Here is a 15,673-nt window from a genome sequence, read left to right as displayed (position 1 = left end):
CACCTCTGGCTTCTTTTGTTGGACAGTCACGAATAAAGTGTTGTGTACTGCCACATCGATGGCACTTGTAGCCCCCTTTATTTCTCTTCAGAGTCATCACTAGGCTTCCTTACATGGAGGCTTCTTTTCCCCTTGGTTTCTCTTCCGTCCCAAGATTTGTCTCAATCAGACAGTTGGTGCGAAGATCGACTGTTGAGAGGGGAACAGCCCAGATCAGAAGTAAAGGGCACGAAGTATGGGTTGAGTATGTAAGGAAGAAGAAGGAGAGACAATGGGTAAGTAGGCTTGGAACCAGCTATCCTTGAAAGATTACGTAGAAGTTCACCTGAATGACTATCGGACACCAAAAATATAGGTGGTTAAACCCAACGAGACACAACCTGCATTTGTGGGTTGTGTTTCACCCCGAAACTCTGAAGAGGAGAGAAATCAACCAAGGTAGTCGAACGGACTGTATTGATAATTAAGGCGATCGAGAGCCGGAATCAGTAGTGATGATGTGAATATGAGTAACGCTTCAGTGTGTGACGAGGGCAAATATGAAAACAACGATTTGTTAAAGAAATCCCACCGCAGTGGAATTCAAGCCATTGAACACAGCCCAAGGATTCCGATTTGATGAGAATCATAATTGGGTGGGACGGCCCCTAAGATATAATCGAGGGGTACCTCTGTAATAATAACGGGGGTGAACCTGGAGCCACATAAGAAACAACCAATCATCGATTGGGCGTGGGCCATCTCCTTCCATTTTGCCTCTTCAAGCGAGCTTTAAACACCAACTCCTCGAAATTCCCTTCTACAGCAAATTGATTAGAGATAGCTAACACTCTTCCCTAATAATTCTGCTTCTGGAGTCACATGATAGGTTGGGGGATATGCTTCATAGAATAACTTCCTCAACTCCTAAGCATACTCATCAACTGACTCGTTCAAACCTTGTCTCCCCCGATGAAACATACTGCTGTCAGTCGAAAAGGTTTAGCAAGAGCTGGTTTAAGAGCATCATAGCTCCTCTTCTCAGACTCACTGTAAGACTTGTACTTGTAGAAGAATCTAGCGGGACCTGTGTTAACTTTTTATGGTCGTCACATCTACAACAGACTCCCATTTCCTCGAGGCGGTCAACCCATTCCTCAGACGAGTCTTCTTCAGCATCCTCCGTCGCTCCTTTAAAGTGCGGCAGCACTGGTAACTGTTGAGCATCATGAATGGGGAAAACAGATCCTTCTGCCGCTCCCTCGGTCCCTGCATATGTCCCTGTCTCCAGAGATCGACGTCTCCACTGTGTCCGTTCATCCATGCATAGATACTAGTAGTATCTATGGTTCATCGGTACCTCAGTCCAGCGTAGACATATCTATGGTTCCTTCGCCTCCAGCTCGCTCTTCTCTTCAAGCCATTGAGCTTCCCTGGCCTCCCACTTCTGTTTCTCTAGTTCAACGGCCTGCAGCCGTTGTGCTTAGGCAATTCCCCCCGACGGTAGCTCAGACCATAGATCTCAGACACGACAATCCACTTTCCATCGCTCTTCTTCCGCGACGTCAGATCTTTTTTCCAGAGCTTCCATTTCTCCCGCTGATTCACTTCCAGCACCACTCTCCGCCAGAAGTTTCAACTGCTCCTTCTCTTCTTGGGCAGCTCTCAGCTTCTTCTCCAACATGCAGTGGTTGAGAATCTGGGGGGCAAGGGGGACTGAGCCTCCAGTTTTGATGAAGGGGCAGAGCCCCCCACTTTTGCTGCATCCTGCATGCAGATTTTCTAGGCGCAGGAGGGGCACTGCCCTCACTTTTAATTACTCATGTTATTAGAGGATGTTATTAATTTAGCTAGCTTATTAGTGTTATAGCAGCTGCCTCAATTCATTGCTTCTTATTACTTATTACATAAGTAAATTACTGATAACTTCGATTTTGCTAAGGAGTTTATTAGTATAACTGATGAAAATGAGCCTCTCACTTTTAGATTGGTGTCTCAACCCCTGACATGAAGATGGTCTGCTTCATCTTTGCCAGGACACCGACTAAGCCAGCCCACCATGGACTCATCAGTGATCAGCTCCAGTATGATTCAAGCCTGATGTCTATTTTGATACCGCCCTGACTGGCATCAATGTTGAATCATGCCTGTTCAGCCAGATCTGGCTAAACCAGGGCTGTACTCCAGCATGGTTGTGTCATGGATGGTTATGCATGATTGTATTATACTAGACTCATTGCTTTGCAGGCTACCCAAAATCCATGATACAGGAATGTATCAAGGCTGATCCTATTGATATCAGTCATGATTCAAAGTAAAATTCTTGGCTGTGTATGTAGTTTAGACTCGAGTTTGGATTCATCTTATTCTCTTCCCGACTTCCGCAATGACTGTCAGCATACCTGGGGTGACCCTTGTAAAAAATCCCAGCAAGATCTTATAAGGTTTTTCATGATTTCACATAATTATACAAGAAAACATAAGATAGTAATCTTGTAAAATCTTAACACAGAAATTCTTACAAATTCTTATTTAAGATTTGATAAGATTTGAATAGTTTTGTCAGATCTTGTGAGATCTATCATAACTATAATTCTTGTAAGAATTTGAAAGATCTTAACAATAAGGAATATTTCAGAAAATGTAAGATCATGCCTCACTTAAATCTTGTAGTATCACACCTTTTAAGAGCTAAGATGATCTTGTTAAATTGAAATCTAATACGATCTTACAAAATCTAATAAGTTTATGATCTTGAAGAATCATCCATAATCACACGACACTTAAGATCACTCATTAAGTCATAAAAGATCTTGAAAGATCTTACAAATTGCATGATGTCACAAGAAGTGGTAGACAACCCACAGTAGCCTTTACAATTGTAAAGGCTATCGTGGGTTGTCAATTAAGAAAGTAAAATTTCAACATAATTAAGTCAAAAAGTTAATGAAGTGCACATTAACCTTCACATCATTAAGTAATTCATTAATGCAATGTAAGATCTTGCTCAGATCTTACTGTTACATCCATTTTTCATAAGCTTAAACTTCACGCAAGAACTCAGCTAATATTTTAAAATCTTGATAAAGAAAGATCTCATGATATCTTTCATGTTCTTTTTTTCAAAATCAGGTAAGATCTTGCTGTGATCTTCTAAAAATTTGGTAAGATCTTGAGAAAGATCTTGTAAGATCTTGCTTACATTTTGATAGCAAGATCTAACGCTATCTTACATGATCCTTGTTTCAAAATCAGGTAAAATCTTGTGAAATATTAGCAAGAATCTTGTAAAGAATTTTAAAGAAACTTAACAAGATCTTGCTGGAATTTTTCACAAGGGGACTCCCTCCTCTCTCATATTCAGTCTCAATTAGGCTACACCTTGAGACTGCCGGGATAGGATTAATTAGTTAGTATTTCAAAACATCATGGCCCATCATGGGTCATGACGTTTCTTCAAAATTATGTTCAAAAGCCCATGTTTTCTATCCAAAAAATGGCTCAAAAACCACTCCTAATTTTTAAATACATTTTTTGTAATACGTACATATTGATGTACTTAAGACATACAGATGGTTTGAGCAGATTCCAACTTAGATTTTTTGAGTTATGACAATGTTTAAAAATGGGCCATGCAGTTTTTGAAAAAATCTCTGTACATTGCCCATGATTAAAAAAAAATGGCTCAAAAATTATCCCCAATTTTTGTTACATTTCTTTTACATATTGATGTACTTATACTATGCAGAAAGTTTGGGCAAATTTCTATTAATTTTAGGAGTTACAGTCTTTTGAGAATGTTGTTCATCTTTTGCTAAAATGATATAGACATCGAGTCATTTTTATTTGATCAAATGTAAAAAAACAACAAAAATAATAATGATGATGATGATGATGATAATAAAACTGCCAAAGCTCAAAAAGATAATGCAACCACAATTGGATCTAAAATAATATCACCAATAGCTGAAGAGGGGAGAAAGCTTACAAGCCACATATACACACTTTGCCACTAAATGTACTCAATCTTCATCCTCTTTGTCTCCTGGAACATCATACAATGACCCAATACCATATACAGCAACACTATAAATCCTAAAAATGAACATACACATAAGCCATATGCGGAATGCAAGACAACTTATTGGTTACTGTAGTATTGGTTTTATGCAACAGACCTTTTGCTTTCTGTCATTTTAAATCCTGCTCTTTCTTCAGTTGTCATCTCCTTCAATTGTTCTCTATTGTCTCTAAAAATAACAGTATAATTATTATGAGAGCATATTTATTATAGTGTACTTGTAATAAATGACATCTCCATCAGCATCATACAGTGATGCTTAATTCCATTCCATCTCATTCTCAATATCAAGACGTGATATCTCAACTGGAAATGATCTCAAATACTTTAAAAGGAAAAATAACTGGCTGATAGTGAAATGTCAATGGCTGAACTGTTGCAACAGAAATGGCATCAACAGGAACTCCGCTTAACTCTGAAAGCTAAAGGAAAGAGTCACATAGCATTATTTTATTATACATTCACCTTTTTTTAAGATCTAAGGGACTTATAGTTATAGGTGTGTCTAGAATAACTTCTTCTGTTGGATCAACTGAAAATTCTGATGGACACCATCTTCTAACATACACCTGCATCTGTGTTGGGATGAGCTTCATCTTTTCAGTTTCTATTAGAGTATGAGAATAATACCCTCAGTATTAAAAATACTGACCTTTCAATATTTCCATATAGTCTACATTTCACTACCAACATATATATGAATATCTCTCAATCAACTGATGATCAAGATACACTCTACAAGCAGGTGACCTCCAATTCTTCTTGTGTGATCTCTTTTTACACAATAAGTCAAATGATAGTCACATGATAGCCACATGATGTACTTACTTGTCTAATTTAAGGACACAGTCAATTCTTTGTACTCTTGCTTCTTCCATAATTTTGTTTCTTAAATTCTCTCACTGATGTATTCTTAGCAAATAGCAACAATAGACTCCATCATTAGATTATAAAGAACTGAATTAAAATGGGAACAAAATTATATTTATATCATTATAGCAAAATTGCTATTTGCATAACCTCTGTATTGTTAACATGTAATAAAAATAATTTAATTCTGTACTCTCATACTTGTAATGCCCCAGCTAGTCTTACTACAAATTATAAGGAAGAAAAAAGATCATGCATGATTGAGTGAAGTAGAATAATTACTTTTGATTCAGTAGGTACATGCATGTCCATTAATGAGTCAGTATTTCATATTTCTGCTGATCATATACACCCTATACGCTCAGTAGGTAGTTTTCCAAATTGCAAGACTAATATTGCTAATAAGGGGCATTGGACGCCTTTTCATATTCTGGCAAAATTGAATCCCAGAATGTTTGATAATTATTGTGTAAAGATAAAATAATCAAGTTGAATGTTTCTGACACTAATGGTAATACACCACTACATATTCTTTGTTATTGTCAATTAAAACAGAACATAATATTGTGGGAACATTTATTACATGGACATGATAAGTGATAGGTACATGCATGGGTGGTCTACATTAAAAGAGCTGAGAAAATGATTCCATAGAAACTTTTTCACCTTCATACAGTTTGTAGTGGGAGATAGACTTAGACTAAATCAAATGATGGCAGCCCATTCCAAAGTCTAGGGAGCCTATGGAAGTAGGAGCCAGAATTAAGTTTGAGAGGATGGAGTGAGCCTGTGATGCAACTTGTGATGATAGCCAGTTCTTGAGCTTGCTCGACTAAAGGAGTTATAACTAAGAATATTGAATGAGCCAGTGTAGTTAGGATTAGAGCTATCATGAAGGCTGTGAAGAGCAAAGGAAATATCCAGATATTCAGAGAACATAGCCAGGAAGGAGATTAAGAGGGATCAGGCAAGATTTGTAATCAGAGGTATAATCAGATAATATGTATTTAATAGCTCTTCTCTGGACTCTTTCCATTACACAAAAGTTGGAGATACTGGTCGGACGCCAAACTTGAACTCTGTAAGTCAAGTGGAAAGATACATAAAGCTTTCTCTTGACACTAACACTCAAAAGTAGTGATGATAAGACTACAGATGAGGCTACACTTTTATTTAGTAAGTGTTGGAAAGATTTTAGTAAATCACGTTTCTTTTGATCCAAATATTAAAGATGCCTGTGGTATGAACCCGTTCCACTATTGCAGTAAGTAGCAGCTGCCTGAAAACCTGAATAGTCAACATCTTTTGATTGGGACAAGATAGACTGGTCTAAATTCAGTCCTGAGGAGAGACACAGGCTTGATGTACATGTAGTTCAGTGGTTGTATTATGAATAAATTAAATTTAATACATTAATTACTCAGATCATGCATAATAATTATGCACAATCAATAATGTATGATATTACATAAAACTTAAATCTCACACAATTAATTCAGACACAAAAATTTCCTAACTAGCCCATTAATTACCAGATACAAAAATGTACATGGTTATAATGACCAAAAATTGTAGTAAAGATAAGTCTAAGGATTAAAACATAGAAAGAAGTACAGATCATGACCTCATGCATGCTGAAATGATATTAATATTGTTTGCGTCTATTAGGGTAGCACAAGTACTCTTCTTGTGGAGAATAAAGCATAGGAAATCCTACCAGGTAGACACACATACATGTACATGTATATGTGTTGGTTATAATAAGGTATAAAGGACTTAATTGTAATAGTGCGTATAAATGCACATTTTATACAAGTGAGCTAGTTCCTCCATAACTATTGCTTATACTGTCTCATCAGCATGACTGAGAATGTGGCCTTCTATAGTATATAACATTGATATTTGTCATTTCTCTCCTCCTCCTTTCTCTCTTAGGCCATTAGATCTACTTGTGGATAATTTGATTCTATTTGACGTGCGTTTGGTTGAGTTTCTGGAGGATGATAATCGCATGGTCAATATTCTCTGTTATAACATTATTTGTAATGTTTAAGGCTACTATAGAAAGAAGCTTCATGTCAATGCTCCAAGGTTAGTTCAATTATCCCAATTTCTATAAAAAATCCCTGCATTGTAGGCCATGGTTTTATCTGAAAAATTGCTCCAGAATCATCTCCAATTTTTATTACATTTTCTGATATGTATTGGTGTACTTATGCTGTGTAGAAAGTTTGAGCTGACTCCAACTTCAATTTTTCAAATTACAGCCATTTTAAGAAAATGGCAAAATTTTCCAAAAAATGGCTGCAAAATCACCCCCAATTTTTCTTACATTTTCTGATACATATTGATGTACTTATGCTGTGTAGAAAGTTTGAGCTGATTCCGACTTCAATTTTCAAGTTATGACCATTTTAAAATTGTCAAATTTTAGTATTAACAGCTGGTAGGTGTACACTATAGTCCATTGGTTGTTCCTCTTCTTTCTCTCTCTCCTGTTGTAGGATAGTGTATAGGTTGTTCTTATGAATACATCAAGCTAGTTATGCTCTAGGTTTTATTGGGTATTATTTTAGTGTTATTACTAGTGTTCACTGGACTGGGACTATTGCTATCAGTTAATCCTGACATTATAATTGAGACTGGTGTGACACGGTGTTTTATGGAGTGTACTATGATGTAATAGGATGAAACTGCACTGAGTGCTGACTGCTGATGTCTGTCTGGACTACATGTCAGCAACCATGACAGTAAGAAGACAGATACTAAGGTATGCTCAGCAATTGAATGAGTTTGAATAACTAAACTAATGAGCTGCTGATTGTGAGTAAAATACCGTAATTTGCCTTTTTTTCGTACAAAAATTTTTCGTTTCAGAAAAATTCAAGTGGAAATATTTTCGTCTTCTCATAGTGTACGAAAATTTTTACAGTCTGAAAATTTAGCTTCTCTTGCATATACCTTGTCCTTTACCTGCTGGTAACAAGGCCGCTATAGTAGTGTTTATAATTCTTTGAGATAAGAGATTCTTCAGTGACCTGGCTGTTCCCCGACATTACTAGTATACGGATAGTACTGGAGATGCAACAATGACCAATTTACGGATAATAAACGGAAACATTAAATGGCTACTTTTATCACATGGTGGACCGTTTTATTTTATAACTCAGTAGTGAAGCAACTGATTGAAGTAGAGCAAGCACCAGTGGATAGAGCAAAGTTAGAGCTGCAAGAAGATACCTACTTATCAGGCCTTACCTTAGTCTTTCTTTGATGAATTAGGTCACAAATTTTGGTTGCTCAAAAATTTTCGATTGAAATATTTTCGTCATTTTAGGACCATACGAAAATTTTTCCACAACGAAAAAAAGGCAAATTACGGTAATCTGATTGGTCCATTGCAACATACAGCTACACGTAGCTAGGCTGTGCCTGAGTTATTGACTTATTGTAATGAAGAAGTTAGGTGCTTATGAATGGGACATAGCTATACATGTACTAACCTGTCTATTCTAGCCACTCATCATTCACTTGATTCATTGCACCTTCAATGCCTTTTATGGCTAATAATTGTGTGTTTTAATAAGTATGGCCATTTAAATGATACTGCATTGTAATGCAGTGTTAGTGAGAAAGAATGCAATGAAGTAACATTAGTAGCTACACATCAGAAAGTTTACATTGTTTATATTGATACAAGTATAGCTGAGATGTTCTCCTCAAATGTTGTTATGTACTTGTACATGTAATCAGTCTATCTTCTTAAATTTAGATTCCTTACATAATACCATTTACACCTTGTTTTGACATTGTCATGCCATCGTGTGAATAGTCCATTAATTTTACTCCAACTATCATATCTTAATTTACTCTAGCATTAAATTCTTTGTTTAACACCATTTATGGTTTGTGCCTCATACATATATGTTCACTGAAGTGTTGGAAATATTTGTGACATGACAATTATAATTGATGGGAATTGTGTTGGTGCGGTCATCCTAGTGAGTCTATATATAAGCCAGTATATATCTGAAGCATCACTGGGGGAGTTTATGAGCTAAGAGGATGGCTGATGATGTTACTCTTCAGATTGAAGTGAGTTGCATCGTTAATGCTTAAGCTTTAGCTTATATACTAATAGTCAACGTGTTGCTATATAAAATCTTGTATATAAGCAAAATTTTGCCAAAAAGTCATTAAGCTGTGGTTCTTTTTCTGGTAACATGTTGCATGCAAGATCAAAGCAACCATTATAGCAACAAGTTCTGCCTCCCATTATGCAGTGTATGTACATGTACAGTGCAATAGAAATATGTCGCCAGTAAAGACTCCCCAATTAGACTTTCTTGAATGCATATGCAAAAGGAGATTACGCTACACACCCTTTGGATATATGCCCTTGACATTATCATATGCTCCTTTCCCTCACTCTTCTTTTGCTCTTCTATTTATCTCTATCTCTCTTTTCCATAATAGCTTCCGAGTGGTGGCTCTGAAGTCATTGCTGGTCAGTTGAAAACAGGATACTTTGTGTATTTATTGATATCATATTTATGTATATAGCTGAGGTTGGTGCTACTACTTCTTTTGATTGCTTGGTTTTAAATATTTCTTCTACCCAAGACTTTCCTGATATAGGTAAATTTTATGATAATTTTGTTTTCATTATGAATGATGTGTCAAGTTTTTATGAGAAATATACATGTAGTATTACATGGTCTGCATTCATGCATACTGTTTGTAATTCACTGATCAAATCAGTTAAGTTACTGTGCAGGAGGGAATATAGTAATAGTAATTAAAAATTAAACCCACAAATTAAACCCTAAATTAACATGTTCTTTTGATTCTATAGATGAAAATGGTTGCTTAACACTTCACAAAGCTTGTAAGGATAGTAGCTATGAAGAGGTTCATAAATTATTGATACATAGCAATGATACTTCAATTTTTGCTACTGATAATGACGGACGTACACCACTTCATTATGCTTGTGAAGGGGATGACAAAAGAATTGTCCAGTTTCTTATTCTGAAGTGTGCTGGTTGCCTCGTGTCTGATTTGAATGAAATTGAAGAAGTTAAAATACCTAATGATCCTGATGTTCAGTCTAAAGTTAAAGGGTATATCAATTGCACTGATACTCTTAAAGTAAGAGGCAATTATCATTATTATTATTATTATTATTATTATTATTATTATTATTATTATTATTATTATTATTATTATCATTATTATTATTATCATCATCATCATCATTATTATTATTATTATTATGAAACAAGAGCAAAACCAAGCACAAACAAAAACCAAAGACCTATTATTCAGGGGCGTATCTGAGGGGGGCCTATAGGGGCCTGGGCCCCCCCCATCAATTGTTGTAGATAATAATATTCATTGTTTGTTTTATTACCTACCGCCTAGTAATATAAATTAACCACCTTGTAACAGCAGTAAATGTACAAGAAATGAAAAGTAGGCAGAAACAAAACATTCATTTCATTGTTGAAAATGTAAGATTTTGATGCTTTAAAATATGCAAAATGCTATTTTAGTGCACTATATGAGCGCTAAAAAGGGGTGTGGCCAAATTTTCAGCGCACTTCGCACGCCATTTATCTCTGGGCCCCCATCATTTCCTTCCCAGCTACGCCCCTGCTATTATTATTATTATTATGAACACACACACACAGCTTGCGAAAGCAAGCCAGAAGTCACAAAAATTATCGGTTCACAACAAGTAAACATAGATAATAATTAGTTATTCTACCATGCTTGTTTTGAATTGACCAATCAGATTGCATTATATGAGGTGTCTAAATCACTTATAATACCCCGGGAAAATATTTAGAAACCTCCGGGAAATTATTTAAATACTTCTGCCAAAGTTTGGGAAATTTTAGGAATAAAAATATTAGGTATATTTTTAGGTATATCATCACTAGCTACTGCTGTTTTTGTTTGTAATAATAATATTATTGAGGAAACGTCTTCAACGTTCAAACTTCAAACGTTCATCAACACCAGCTTGAAATAGTCTAGTAGCAGCAGTCACGCCGCGAAGTGAGTGGTTTGTTTGTAACCATCGATTCCCCAGTTGCTGCAGCAAACATTTTAAACAGTATATATTTCTCCATTAAGAAGAGTGATCTGGTTGGAGCTTCTCCAAATCTTTCATTCTTTCCTTGCACCAGTCATTCAGAATATTTTCTACCCATTGTATTGCTTTTTTAGTTGTGCATGGCGCACAGTGCTGTTGTGCATCTTTAAATCCTTGTCCGTTGCGAAACAAGATGGTATAGCACTAATGAAGTAGGCGGGGCAGTCATAAAATGATGAGATAGGCGTTTCCAGAGCTATCAATGGCGGCTGTGTTAGTCGCATCTTTTGAGAACAGACGAGCATGTCTACCTAGTTGCTTTTCCATTCTAGTGCGTGACTTAAAATGAATTGGTTGCTAATGGTAAGGATTTTTATACTTTTTGTGTATCCTAGCTACAAGAAATGCTTCTACCATGCCTAGTTGTAATTGACCAATCAGATTGCTTGGTTGTAGGTTCATAAATAACTAACTTACCTCTGATTTCCCGGAAGGTTGAATAAGTAGCCCGGGAGGTTGAATAAGTAAATTCCCCGGGAGATTGAATAAATAATTTGCTAACTGTTGCTAAGTAAACTGTTTATTTTAGTACATGGTAGAAGTTGGTTATACAACTCTGTGTCAGTATCTATGGCCTTATCATACCTCGGGCCTGCGGCCCTCGGTATGATAAATGCCATAGATACCTCCACCTCGTTGTATAACCTTTACTTATTATTATTATTATTATTATTTAGGATACACCACTTAATATTGCCTGTTTTAAAGGACATACAGAAATAGTTAAACTACTACTGGAGCATGGAGCTGATTTTAATGTCACTAATAATAAGGGACAGGGAGTAAGAGAAATAGCATTGACACAATGACATAGTATTATTATTGCTATGTAGTGTACACCACTTGCTAGTGCCTGTATAGAAGGACATACAGAAATAGTTAAACTACTACTGGAGCATGGAGCTAATGTCAATATCACTAATAATAAAGCAGTAAGAGAAATAGCATTGACATAGTATTGTTGTTATTATTACTACATGATGTAGCGTACACCACTTGGTATTGCCTGTGTACAAGGGCATACGGAAGTAGTTAAACTACTACTGAAGCATAAAGCTGATTTCAATGATGTCACTGATGATAATGGAGTAAGAGAAATAGTATTGACATTACTAGTCTATTATAATTATGTAGAATACACCACTTAGTAATGCCTGTAAACCAGGACATATGGAAATAGTTGAACTACTACTGGAGCATGGAGCTAATTCCAATGTCACTAATAATAAGGGAGTAAGAGAAATAGTATTGACAATTATATACGTGTAGTATACACCACTTAGTATTGCCTGTTATAAAGGACATACAGAAATAGTGAAACTACTATTAGAGCAAAAAGATACTGATGTTACTATATGTAATAAAAGCAATAGCAATGTTCTAGATGTTGCTGTAATCCATGGACAGAAGTTAGTATTATGATTCATTGATTATGTTTTTGTCATACAGTATGTTTAGTATAAGTTATTTCTAATCTAGAGATGCTGCAATGGCTATAGTCAAAAGTGATAAGTGGGAGAATGCATTACGTAGTTATAAAGTTGTGAATAGAATTAATGATGTTGGAATACTTAGGAGGACATTACATTTAATCATATTAATCATATGTTGTTGTTGCATAAGGAAGCAAAAGCAAAAGTAAATTAAACTTCTAGTCAGGCTTGGGGCGAGTACTTTGGTACTTGTACTTAAGCATGCTTAAGCACAAGTTTGAAAGTACTCGGTATTTACTCAAGTACTTTTGAACAAAAATTACAAATACTCGTACTGTACTTAAATACTAGTATGTTTTTAGTGCTTACAAGTACTTTGAAGTACATTTTTAGATGCAATGCTAATGTGTTGATATAATAAATACTAGCTAGTGTAAACCACATATATTTACCTCCTGTGGGTCCCATACTATGACACTGGTCAGTTTGGATTTGAAAAGTTCATAAGATGTAATAACCATCTGATTTAATTTATTAATTTAAAAATTAACTTATTAATTATTTGGGTGTGGTCAAGTGCTTAAGTAGTACTTAAGCACTGCAATAGAGTACTCGTACTCATACTGAATACAATTGTAAAAATGAGGGATTTGTACTCGTACTCATTTTAAAAATCTAACAGGTACTTGTAATGTACTTAAATACTTTTTAAAGTACTTCGCCCCAAGCCTGCTTCTAGTGAATTACAGTGATGTCTCTAATGACAGTCATGATTATGGAAATAAAGTTAAACCCGTAAAACATTTCACAACACCAATGAGAAGGATAATAAAGAAGATGCCAGGTTAATATACATTATGATATGAGTAATATGTTCTATATTACACAGTTCATCATTAATTTTATTCCTGTTTAGATGTAGCTAAAGTTGTTTTTGATCGCTGCTGTGAGACAAAAAAATCACCATATGATGAAGGTTATGAGATTACTTATAATTATGAATTTATTGAGGATTTTGATCTGTAAGAATAATACTAAATAAATGATTCTGTTATTTGTACTACCTGGTATATGTAATGACAGACAGACACTAGAAGGAGATCGGTCTAGTGACTCAACTATGCAAAACGTGAATGAGGATAATGATGATCAGTCTGATGCTAAGAGATCAGATAAAAAATGGCCTCCAAAAGCAAAACACTCTAGTCAAAATCATTGTCTTACTATTCTTGTGAGTCATTATTAATTAATAATAATTAGTTAGAGCAATATTATTATTATTCATAGGCTAATTCACCAAGTGCAGATTTATTAAAGCATCCATTGGCTGCTACACTTCTTGATCAAAAATGGAATAAATATGGACGAATAGTCTATTACACTAATTTGATATTTTATTTTTTATTTGTCATTTTACTGACATCATATGCTCTCACTGTCCATCCTCCAAATTCAAACATATGTAAGCTATTGTAAGTAGTTTATTAATTGTACTATTCATAATAGGTTTGGAGGTATTTGGAAATGATACTGAAACAGTTATTGAAGGATCTGGAAATTACGCTTACTCAGTTATTGGTTGCTCAGGTAAGTGATTATATTCATGTGATCATCATGTGACTATCATTTGTGTTTAGAGGGACGCTTTACATATGTCTCTATTGTTCGTGCATTTATGATTGTTTATCCTATAGTCATGTTACTACGGGAATTAGCTCAGGTCATTCAGCTCAGCTTAGAGTATTTTACCAGTTTTGTTAACTTCATTGAAGTCTCACTGTTTATTTCTACAATAATATTTGCATCAGTACGTAGTGACCAGTGCTATTGTACTCGTCCATGGCAGTGGCAGGTTGGAGTGATTGCTGTATTCCTCAGTTGGATTGCACTCATAGTATCTATAAGGAAGCTACCAGTAGTTGGAATATATGTGGTCATGTTTATTAAGATTTTTAACAACTTTATCAAGGTTGTCATCCTTGCCTTACTATTAATCTCAGCCTTTGCAATTCCTTTTTATATGATGTTTTATGATCCTCAAGATAGAACAGAAGGAATTGTAAGATTTACTAAAATCCAAAAGTATCACCTCTCTTCTCTTTTTATAGCGTACTCCATTTATCACTCCATGGAGGACAATTATTAAAACAATAACAATGACAATGGGAGAATATGAAATGGATTCAATATTGCGACAGAATAATCAAAGGATTGACCCTGATGTACAGTATCCTGTGGTTACATTTTCATTAATAATTGTGTTTGTGGTATTAATGCCAATTCTATTCCTTAATTTATTGGTATGTTTATAGAATATTAATTCCGCTCTTTGACCAACTCATTTTATATAGACCAGTTTAGCTGTTGGTGACACTGAAGAAATACGAAAATCAGCTGATGCATACAGACGCACTCTGAGGGTAAGAACTAAGAACTGATTATTATACAATGTTATAACTGCTTACAGGTTGATTTTACACTACCTACTGAAGATTTTCTAAGAAGTATTGCAAGAAAACTTCCAGAAAAATTGAAAAATGTGAAGTCGTGGATAAAGAGTCTAGTCACAGTTGAACAAAAACATAAAGTAAATCCAAACAAGAAAAAGAAAGGCATAGCAAGTGCTATTAGTAAGATTGAAGAATATTTTTCAACTGACACTGAGGTAAGTGATAAACAGCCAATAAACCTGCATGTATTGTATTATTTCAATTCAGGAAAATGTAGATGAAGTGAAGAATAAGAGCAAACCATTATCTGAGGAAATGAAGGACCTACGCAGTGCAATGGATCAGTTGTTAGCTATTGCTGAATGTATGAGAAAAGAAATGCAAGGAGAAAGAGGAGGAGGATTAGCAGGGGAAGGAGAAGTAAGAGGATTACAGGAGCAAACTAGAAGAAAGAAGAGTGATAAAGAATAAAGATTTGAATAAAATTTAAATTTTATTGTGTGACATTATACTAGATTCATAATGTTGATTGAACCTCTTCTTTATTTTATTTTTGTGTGTCCCTTTTCACTCACTTTATAGGTAGCTTGTTTTGTGCGTCCTTTTTTGCTAACATTTATCATAAATATGCATTTATGCTATTAGTGAAAATCATGGAAATACCCACGTGACTACACGTGATCTATTATAATTATAAGTT

The 15,673-nt window shown here is 35.1% G+C and overlaps 1 protein-coding gene and 1 long non-coding RNA gene across 4 annotated transcripts; one reads left to right on the top strand and one right to left on the bottom strand.

The window, feature by feature from the left end:
* Positions 1-3,869: 3,869 nt before the first annotated feature.
* Positions 3,870-4,642, bottom strand: LOC109588125 (uncharacterized). The gene is made up of 4 exons (XR_002187969.1): positions 4,435-4,642; positions 4,279-4,385; positions 4,158-4,229; positions 3,870-4,074 (listed from the first exon to the last, which is right to left on the bottom strand). It is a non-coding gene; the product is annotated as an uncharacterized LOC109588125 (long non-coding RNA).
* Positions 4,643-8,742: 4,100 nt separating this feature from the next.
* LOC105316376 (transient receptor potential cation channel subfamily A member 1 homolog) lies at positions 8,743-15,624 on the top strand. 3 transcript variants are annotated; one of them, XM_020004497.1, is made up of 20 exons: positions 8,743-9,025; positions 9,407-9,437; positions 9,494-9,568; positions 9,786-10,081; positions 11,768-11,872; positions 11,924-12,022; positions 12,077-12,178; positions 12,225-12,323; positions 12,360-12,499; positions 12,570-12,728; positions 13,291-13,367; positions 13,440-13,545; positions 13,607-13,754; positions 13,811-13,985; positions 14,030-14,110; positions 14,161-14,582; positions 14,632-14,823; positions 14,875-14,943; positions 14,991-15,188; positions 15,241-15,624. In XM_020004497.1, the coding sequence occupies exons 1-20, from the start codon at positions 8,996-8,998 to the stop codon at positions 15,442-15,444; spliced, it is 2,808 nt and encodes a 935-aa protein (XP_019860056.1). In that variant the 5' UTR covers positions 8,743-8,995; the 3' UTR covers positions 15,445-15,624. The 3 variants fall into 3 exon arrangements, with proteins under 3 accessions (XP_019860056.1, XP_019860059.1, XP_019860065.1); XM_020004500.1 differs by lacking the exon at positions 11,924-12,022; XM_020004506.1 differs by lacking the exons at positions 8,743-9,025; positions 9,407-9,437; positions 9,494-9,568; positions 9,786-10,081 and adding an exon at positions 10,864-11,393.
* Positions 15,625-15,673: the final 49 nt, after the last annotated feature.

The sequence above is a fragment of the Amphimedon queenslandica genome, unplaced genomic scaffold (genome assembly GCF_000090795.2).
Source record: "Amphimedon queenslandica unplaced genomic scaffold, v1.1 AMPQUscaffold_13512, whole genome shotgun sequence".
NCBI lineage: Eukaryota > Metazoa > Porifera > Demospongiae > Haplosclerida > Niphatidae > Amphimedon > Amphimedon queenslandica.
The sequence above is the reverse complement of the archived record's forward strand: the minus strand, read 5'-3'. Positions and strand labels throughout refer to the sequence as shown.

Coding starts and splice junctions, on each gene's coding strand:
- LOC105316376 (XM_020004497.1), top strand. CDS start 8,996: ATGGCTGATGATGTTACTCTTCAGATTGAA. Junction 13,755..13,810: donor ATCATTGTCTTACTATTCTT/GTGAGTCATTAT, acceptor TATTATTCATAG/GCTAATTCACCAAGTGCAGA. Junction 14,944..14,990: donor CATACAGACGCACTCTGAGG/GTAAGAACTAAG, acceptor AACTGCTTACAG/GTTGATTTTACACTACCTAC.